General features: G+C 40.2%; 1 protein-coding gene across 1 annotated transcript; it reads right to left on the minus strand.

Annotated features, from left to right (window-relative positions):
- Nucleotides 1-7,270: 7,270 nt before the first annotated feature.
- On the minus strand, nucleotides 7,271-7,735 carry LOC107043677. Its single transcript, XM_015265259.1, has 2 exons — nucleotides 7,538-7,735; nucleotides 7,271-7,471 (listed from the first exon to the last, which is right to left on the minus strand). Exons 1-2 carry the CDS (start codon nucleotides 7,733-7,735, stop codon nucleotides 7,271-7,273), a joined length of 399 nt encoding a protein of 132 aa, XP_015120745.1.
- Between the last annotated feature and the right edge of the window lie 1,011 nt (nucleotides 7,736-8,746).

The following is an 8,746-nucleotide window of genomic DNA, read 5'->3' on the forward strand; positions in this document are numbered from 1 at the left end:
AACATCTCTGCTCATCAGAATCTTTTTCTTCTGAGAATACCTTAGATGATATACCTTGGAAATTGTGGAATAACCCATTAAGATGCTTTCCAGCTCCTTTGAAGTAAGTTTTTAGTGAGACTTTAATCCCAAATACTCTCCAAATTTGGTTTCTTTCCTGTCCAGAACTTATAAGGAATACCACCCTGAAGAATCGGTCTAGAACAGCAGTTTCTGATGTAACAAGCAGTACTCGCTGCCTCCACCCGAAAACGATTTAGAATACGTGACCACCTTATCAGAAACCTACCCATCTCCATCAATGTCCTATTCATCCTCTCTGCAATCTCGTTCTGTTGAGGTCTGTATGGAGCAGTCAAACGCCTCTGAATTCCATTTTTCCTTAAAAACTAATCAAAATTGCAAAACTTTCACCCATTATTTGACAGCAGAAATTTGATCTTCTTTCCTGTCTCGATTTCGACACGCAATTTAAGATTTTTGAAGTACTGTAAACACTCGTCGTTCCTCTTGATAAAATCAACGGTATAATAACAAAATCTATCATCAACGTAAACAACAAGATACCTCTCCTGACGCAGTAACAACTCTCAAAGGAGCCCAAATGTCTGTATGTATAATTTCTAAAATGTATTTTTGTAGGTGCGATTTAATAAACTTATCATAGTATATTTGAAAGACGTTAGAAATATGTACAGATGTGAAGATAGAAGTAGTCCGGTATAAGATTCGTAACCGACTGTGTGTTTGAGGTATCCCTGCATTCGCAAGAAAATCGAATTCCATCCGCGGAATAAATCTGAAATATACACGTGACACCATGAGTGCGAGTGAAATGACGTGAGGAGTTTCGTGCCTCTGTGAATCATGTTCTCTCGGTGATGGTGGTCAGCGCGTGTGTGTATGAATGTATATGTAGCAAGCCGCTACATATACATTTTGTCCTTTTTTCATTAATAAATTTGAATGGAACTTGATTAAGCTATTTTTGCGCACAAATTCCACACTTTGGAAGAATTTTATTAAGCTTAAAATTTATTTAAAATTTATATTCCTAACAGTTCTGTTGAACCACAGTGTGGAATGCCTAGTTCCATTGAATTGTAATTTTGAAGTGTCTAATCCGCATCGAAAACTATTGAACCACTATCCATAAAGTTGCAGGGTAATTTGTCAACCACTGTATGGACCAGTAATACTAGAGTATTTACTGTTCGTTAAGAGGTATTACAATAATATAAATGTGAGAGATTTCAATCTGTCCAGCATGTGAATTCACATTGGATGTATTTGCTGGACTAATCTTTTTATACTTTTTTATACATTTTTCCTGGCATTGTAGACGAAGATGAAAAATGAAGAGAGGGGAAAAATAAGAAAGTAAATCGTGAAGTATACGAGAGCGGAACACGAAGCAGCAATATCGTTTGTAGCCAGGTGCGTCTTCCTTCAGTCCAGTTTTCAGTTATCGCTCATTTTTCATGATTTTCTATCTTCTTTTTGTTACTACGAAATGGAGATATTTCTATCTTTCAATGAATGGAGGTAGAAGATTTCATAGAAACTAGTCGAGTATTGGATGACTAAAAATCGGAAAGGTTGGGAACTTTTATTGCTAATCTGATATTGAGCGAATTTTTTTGCGGAGAAAATGAAATTTTTGGAAGTGTCCTATTTTGTAGACAATCGAGACGTATATCCATTCATAATTCTCATGATCTTCAGGTCAGCGGTAGGTAGAGAAAGATTACTTGCCGATCAGTGAATACAATTTAGTTATGAATTAAAAGTAATTTTTTAATTATTGAAAACTCTGGAATACGTGATTTAATAACTACTCTCAATTCTCAAAAGTTTTCTTGATGTGATGACTGTATCTCCACTATGCTTCTGCCTAAATATTCATTCACGCAAAACATGAAAAACTGCCAAGGCCCATTTCCCTGGATTTATCCTAATGCCTGAAATCACTCCATCTCCCTCATACAGAAAATTAAAATTGAATCTTCAATCTTTTTTTTGTCATAAAAATTTTTCCCTCATCATAAACTGGAGACTTCTTAAGGTTATTGCAATAATCACTCATCCGTCCTAAACCCTCATAATCATCTGGTGTCCCTCGATAATCCCTTCGTCCCTACATGATTATTGTGATGTCACGAGGGACCCGAAATTTCCTCGTGGGGACGCCAAACGACAGGACTCACTCAAACCAGTAGATATGCAGTGCCGGTTCTGGACCACCAAAACCGGAAGTGACGTCACAAAAAGGCGGGAAATTTGAATTTCGCCAAACCGGAAGTGATGTCGTGGCGTGAAATTCGAAAGTTCACCACTAGATGGCAGGCGGGGCGGGGGAGGGGGCTACGTGACCACCCGGAAGTGACGTCACAAAAGCGCGGGAAATTCGAATTACACTAATTAAATATCACCAGGGTCAGGAGTGGGTGGGTCCATTGACCAATCAGAGTGCAGAAAATTTGAATTTTCGTAATGGGTTACCACTGTGGGTAGAATGGGTCGGGGTGAAGGGGTTGTAGATAGGGGCTTGTGGTTGGGGGATATTGTCAGCGAGGCGAAGATCGTGCGCGTGTGGGCGTGACGTCGGGCCTCGTTCGGCGTGCTCGTCAATGCTGAAATATGCGGGAGTCGTGTACGCGTGGCATCCGATGAAGCGTCATAATTAGTGGCAAGCGCCACCTGGCGGAATGCACGTCGAGTTTGAGGTAGGAGTGAATCGGTAAGGTAGAGTGCTACTGGCTGCAATGCGATGCCACTCACGAGCTGCTGATCGCTTCTCTCCAATTTCTGATTCTGATTCCTGATTTTTGATTTTTTATTTCTGAATAGTACATTGTGATTTTTGAATGCTGCTTTCTGATTTCCGAATGCTGCATTCTGATTTTTGAATACCGCATCGCGATTTTTGTGTGGTACTGATTTCTTATTTTCCAAGGATGAAGGCAAATTGAAAGAAATGCAGGCATATATTTTTCCATAACAATGCGTCAACATTTATAGGATTGCGACGTAAACAGTTCCAAGATTTGTCCACGCCTAATGCAACCTTGGAACGTGTTTATCCAAATTACGTAGTTTGTACTGCGCTTAAACGTCGATACTTCGCAGATTGCGATGTAAACTGTTCCAAGGAACTGTTCCTTGGAACGTGTTTATCCAAATTACGTAGTTTGTACTGCGCTTAAACGTCGATACTTCGCAGATTGCGATGTAAACTGTTCCAAGGAACTGTTCCTTGGAACGTGTTTATCCGAATTGCGTAGTTTATACTGCAGTTGGATGTAAATACTTCCAAGGTAGCGATGTAAATTGTTCCAAGAATTGTTTACGAAGAATGGAATGCAACCTTGAAGCGCTGTTGCTTAAATTACGTAGTTTGTACTACGCTTAAACGTCGACACTTGGAAGATTGCGATGTAAACTATTCCAAGAATCGTTCACGACCAATGGAACGCAACCTTGGAACGTGTTTATCCCAATTGCGTAGTTTGTACTGCACTTAGATGTAAATACGTCCAAGGTCGCGACGCAAACAGTTCTCGGAATTGTTGTCAATCTACTGAAACATATTCGTGAAACTGCATGTTCGTTCCTGTAGAATTGTGTCGTACATCTCGACTAAGTGAAGAATAATCCGTTCCTATAGAAAATGCGCACATATTTTGAGAATTTCCTTCCAAAAGGTTTCTAAGATTAGAAAGACTTCCATATTATCGCTCTTGACCAATAGAATTCGCTGTATAGTATTATCTAGGGAATTTTCTAGGGAAATTCTCTAGCAGCATTATCTTGGAATTTATCTGAAATTCTCAATGAATCGCTCTCGACCAATAGCATTCGTTGTATAGAATTATCTAGGTTAATCATCTAGAAGAAGTATCTAGAACTGTATCTCGAACTTTATCTGAATATCTACCCACCAATAGAATTCATTGTATAGAATTATCTAGGGAAATCATCTATAAGAATTATCTAGAACTTTATCTGAATTGCTCTCCACCAATAGAATTCGTTGTATGGAATTATTTGGAAAATTATCTAAATCGGAAATCATCTGCAATTTTTTGTTCTGAACCGAACGAAATTATCTTAGCCCTTCCCTATAAAAAGCACGCAGTTCGCGCAACTCCGGTCAGTTCGCAAGTCGCCAGTTAGCAAACAAGGTTTTTTCATGTGTGTACATTTATAAGTGATCACATCAAAATGGATCCCAAATCGTGCTTGAAAGTGTTGGAGAGGTTTCAGTTGACATATAAGAGTGCATCTTCTCAAGATATTGATCGTTGGATTGAAAAGTGTCAACATTATATCCGACTTTACGAGAAAGCTTTGAAGAAAATTGAAAATCTTTCCGTTGCAGAAAAAATAAGGATACAGACAACAGTTTCATTGCTCCACACATATTGCAAACGATTCATAGAGAAGAAGAAGCCACAACATGGTGGCAGGAGGCTCTACAATAACAAGGAAATATTAAGGCCAATGGAGTCCTCGCCTGCAAGTTTCAAGTGAAGAAGAATGGTGAAGTAATTGAAGGGACAAAATATTTCAACACCAAAAATCAGATCCTTTTACCTAGTACCAATATCGAGGAATGGTTCGATCAGAATCTCACAGAACCACTGCTCGCTAAAATTGAGGATTTCCAGGAGAAAGACACAGGGTGAGAACTGATTGAGATTATGAACCTCACTGTCAACATCAACAAGTATGTGCCACTTGCAGCGGGCGCGAATACATTCATCTCACTACCTCAACACGTGCAGTCCAAGAAAGCAGTAGTGAACATCAAGAACAGTGATGAGCATTGTTTTCTGTGGGCGGTGACAGCAGTGTTACACCCAGCGTTACACCCAGCTAATGCATTCCGATCGTCTAAGCTCATATCCTCATTTTTCTGAGGCTATTCTACCGGATGGAGTGACACATCTCAACTACACCGGCCTGGAGTTCCCGATGCAGTTGAAGAACTTTCCGAAATTCGAGCCAATGAATGGACTATCGATCAATGTTTACAGTATAGATGATGATAAAGACATTGTACCTTTATATTTAAGTAAAACCAAGTTTATCTGGCCCACGATTCATCTCTTGTTGCGTTGGGATAATGCACAAATAGAACATGATACGCAACCCATCTATCATTTCGCTTGGATTAAGAATTTGTCTCGATTAGTAAGTTCACAATTATCTAGTCATAATCATCATATATGATTGAGTTTTATGATCACTGTTTAGGCCATTTTGTCACAAAATCTTCATTCAAGAATCATGAGAAAGACTGTATTGAGATTAACAAGTACAGAATGGTGCTACCAGAAGAGGGTAAAAATATTCTGAGTTTTAAGAATTATCGATTCAAGGAAATGGTTCCCTTTGTTATCTATGCAGATTTGGAGTGCATCTTGGAACCAACTAAATCTGAATTTGTGTATCAGAAGCACATCCCTCATAGTGTAGCGTTTTACTTGCATTGTGCTTTTGATGATACTCGATCACAATTCAAGATGAATCGTGGGCCCGATTGTATCGAATGGATCATAGATGAATTGCTAAGAATAGCTCATGAGGTCGATACCTGTTTGAAGACAAACGTACCGTACCTCTCACACCTCAGCTCCGCTTGGGACTTTGCTAATGCTCAAGTTAGTCACATTTGCGAGAAACCCTTCAGTCCAACTGATAAGAAACACCGCGATCACTGCCACTTCACGGGCAAGTATCGCGGTCCAGCACACCCGGGATGTAATGTCAACTACAAGAACTCTCACACGATCCCAGTAGTTTTTCATAACCTCTCCGGCTACGACTCACATTTTCTCATCAAGACTCTTGCAACACAATTCCCAGGTTCAGTAGATATGCTCCCTCTCAATAAGAAAAAGTACATCTCCTTCATGAAACACGTTGATGAGACTGAGGTTCGATTTCGGTTCATTGACTCGTTCCGGTTCATGGCGAGTAGTTTGGAGAAATTGGCATCCTACCTCAATGATTCTGACAAATCCATTACTCAAAAATACTGCAATGACGATGTGGAGAAATTTCAGCTTTTGACTAGTAAAGGAGTTTTCCCATACGAGTACGTGAACTCTTGGGAGAAACTCAATGACCCTCAATTGCCTCCCATCGAGAAATTCTATTCAAAATTGAATGATGAGAGTGTCTCTGTTGAGGATTATGTGCATGCGCAGAGAGTATGGGATGTCTTTGGCATCACATCTTTGGGTGAATACTCCGACCTCTATCTGGCAACAGATGTCGTGCTTTTGGTGGACATCTTCCAAAATTTCGTACTTTTTCTTCGGTGTACAAACTCGATCCCCTTCATTACTACACGGCACTAGAATTCGCATTTGATGCTATGCTGAAATGCACTGGTGTCAATCTTGAGCTTCTCACAGACATTGAGATGCACTTATTCATTGAGAATGGGATTCGAGGAGGGGTGGCTCAATGCTCCAATCGGTACGCTTGTGCCAACAATAAGTACATGGGTGAAAAATTCGACCCCAACAAAGAGACTTCTTATCTAATGTACTTCGATGTGAACAACTTGTACGGAGCAGCCATGTCCCAGTACTTGCCTTGTGGCTCATTCCAGTAGGTTAATCCATCAATCGTTGATATCCATACAATTGCAAATGATTCGAGCACAGGCTACATGCTTGAGGTCGACTTGGAGTATTCCAAGCGGCTCTTTGAGACCCACAAGGATTTACCACTTTGCCCGGAATATTTCGTTCCCCCAAATAAGAAAATCTCTAAATTAATGACGACATTGCTTCCTAAGAAAAACTATGTGATTCACTATAAGAATCTCAAGCAATGTCTGAATTTGGGGCTCAAATTGACGAAAATTCACCGAGTTCTGGAATTCATTCAGGCGCCATGGCTGAAACCGTACATTGACCTCATTGACCTCAATACAGAATTGAGAAAGCAATCGAGCAAGAGGGTCGACAATGAAAAGGATTACGTTCGATGATTACAAAGATTGTCTGGAGAATCATGAATATTTTATCAAGTCCCAGTATTTAATCAAAAGTAGTAAGCACGATGTGCATACTGTACACCAGAAGAAATGAGCTCTAAGCTCGGAAGATGACAAGAGAATACTCTGCTCAAACTCTCATGGTACTGTGCCATATGGGTATTGTAAATACAAGAAAAAAATTTCAATAAATGAGTTTTTTATTATCCATTTATTTATTACAATGCATCCTTATCTATCCAGCTATTGTGTGAATTATGAAAATCCAACCACTTGACAGACTTTGTTTCCACGTCTTCGGAGTATTTTCTCCACGAGGTAAACGTCAGAATATGTGACCTTCGTTAACTCCTCCTGGTAGAATCTACCCTCAATTGGTTGGTCCTCATAGTCGATGAGCTTGTAGGTCACAGGATTGGTATTTACAACTTCACTTATGGTGAATATCTCCGTCGTCTAGTTGGGTGTATATTCTTTCTCGAATATGCTCTTGTACTTGCTGACGCGCCCCTCATCTCAAACCTTGAACTTGATTTTCTTTGTGCGAGGAATTTTGAGTTTTCCATAGACATGACGTAACAAGTACTTCTCATGAGCAGCAGTGACATCTTTAGGTTTCATCCAGATGGTGCGATGTTTGGTGTCATTATAGGAATGAACGAGACTCTCCACTATTGGAATCCACTCATATCTTCCTTGTAAGCTGAACTGTTTCCACATCTTCTCTTTTAGTGTGCGATTGAATCGCTCACAGATTGATGCTTTGAGATTACTAAAGGTTGAGTACATGGTAATCCCATAATCTTTGAGCTCCCATAATGAGCTTTTTGAATTCGCTATTGTAAAACTCTTTGCCTCTGTCCACATACAGCGTCTGTGTTACACGACCCTGTTCAAGTATGGAGCCCATAGCACTGCTCACATCCTTCGAATTCTTCGTCTTGGTCGGCACAGTTCAGGCATATTTCGAAAAGATATCGATAACTATTAGGAGGTATTCGTAACCTCCATTCTCATGAGCATAGGCACTCATGTCCACAAGATCTGCCTGCCATGTCTCATCCACCCTGCAGACTTCAACACGTCCACGAGCATAATTCCTGCGAGCAGGTCTATGGAGCTCCTCCACTACTGTCGCCTTTTTATCGTCCATTCTCCAGTGCAATTAGACGTCTATCCAGATCACTAATTATTCCAGAATTGCGTAGTGCCAAATTCTGGTCAGTCGCTTCTTCTTTTCTTATTCCCTCCAATTGCTCGTTTATCAGTGAATATAAACCATCTATCATCAATTTCGTCTCATGTATGACTGAATCTTTTAGTGTTGTCAGCTCCTCGTTTAGACGTTGAATGGTCTCAGAATGATTGCTCAAACGTTTTTGTACTTCCTCCTCACTAACACCTCTTCGTCTCATAGTCTCTGGGAAATTCACTCGAAATGATTCAATCATCGATTCAATCCCATCAAGTCTACCACCCATGGATCCAGTCACATATATGAGACGAAGCTCCTCCTTCAACATACTGCGCAATATCTTCAAAGATGTAGCGTCATTCTCTTCTTCAGGATCCGCCAAATTGAATAATCTCCGATGATCCATATCGTAGTGTCCATCAGGCGTGACCTTGAATCCTTCACCTGGAGGACCTCGGCTACCGATAGTTCTCACAGCACCAGTGCCCAACTGGCGTCCGAACACGTCGACACTCATGTTTCAAATGATGGGATTA

The sequence above is a fragment of the Diachasma alloeum genome, unplaced genomic scaffold, assembly GCF_001412515.2.
Source record: "Diachasma alloeum isolate Michigan unplaced genomic scaffold, Dall2.0 Dall_scaffold_00610, whole genome shotgun sequence".
NCBI classification, from domain to species: domain Eukaryota; kingdom Metazoa; phylum Arthropoda; class Insecta; order Hymenoptera; family Braconidae; genus Diachasma; species Diachasma alloeum.

Bases quoted from the DNA above. Each gene is read 5' to 3' on its own strand.
- LOC107043677 (XM_015265259.1), bottom strand. From the start codon at position 7,735: ATGTGGAAACAGTTCAGCTTACAAGGAAGATATGAGTGGATTCCAATA. The intron at 7,472-7,537 runs GTTTGAGATGAG...ACACCCAACTAG, and splicing joins CAAAGAAAATCAAGTTCAAG to ACGACGGAGATATTCACCAT.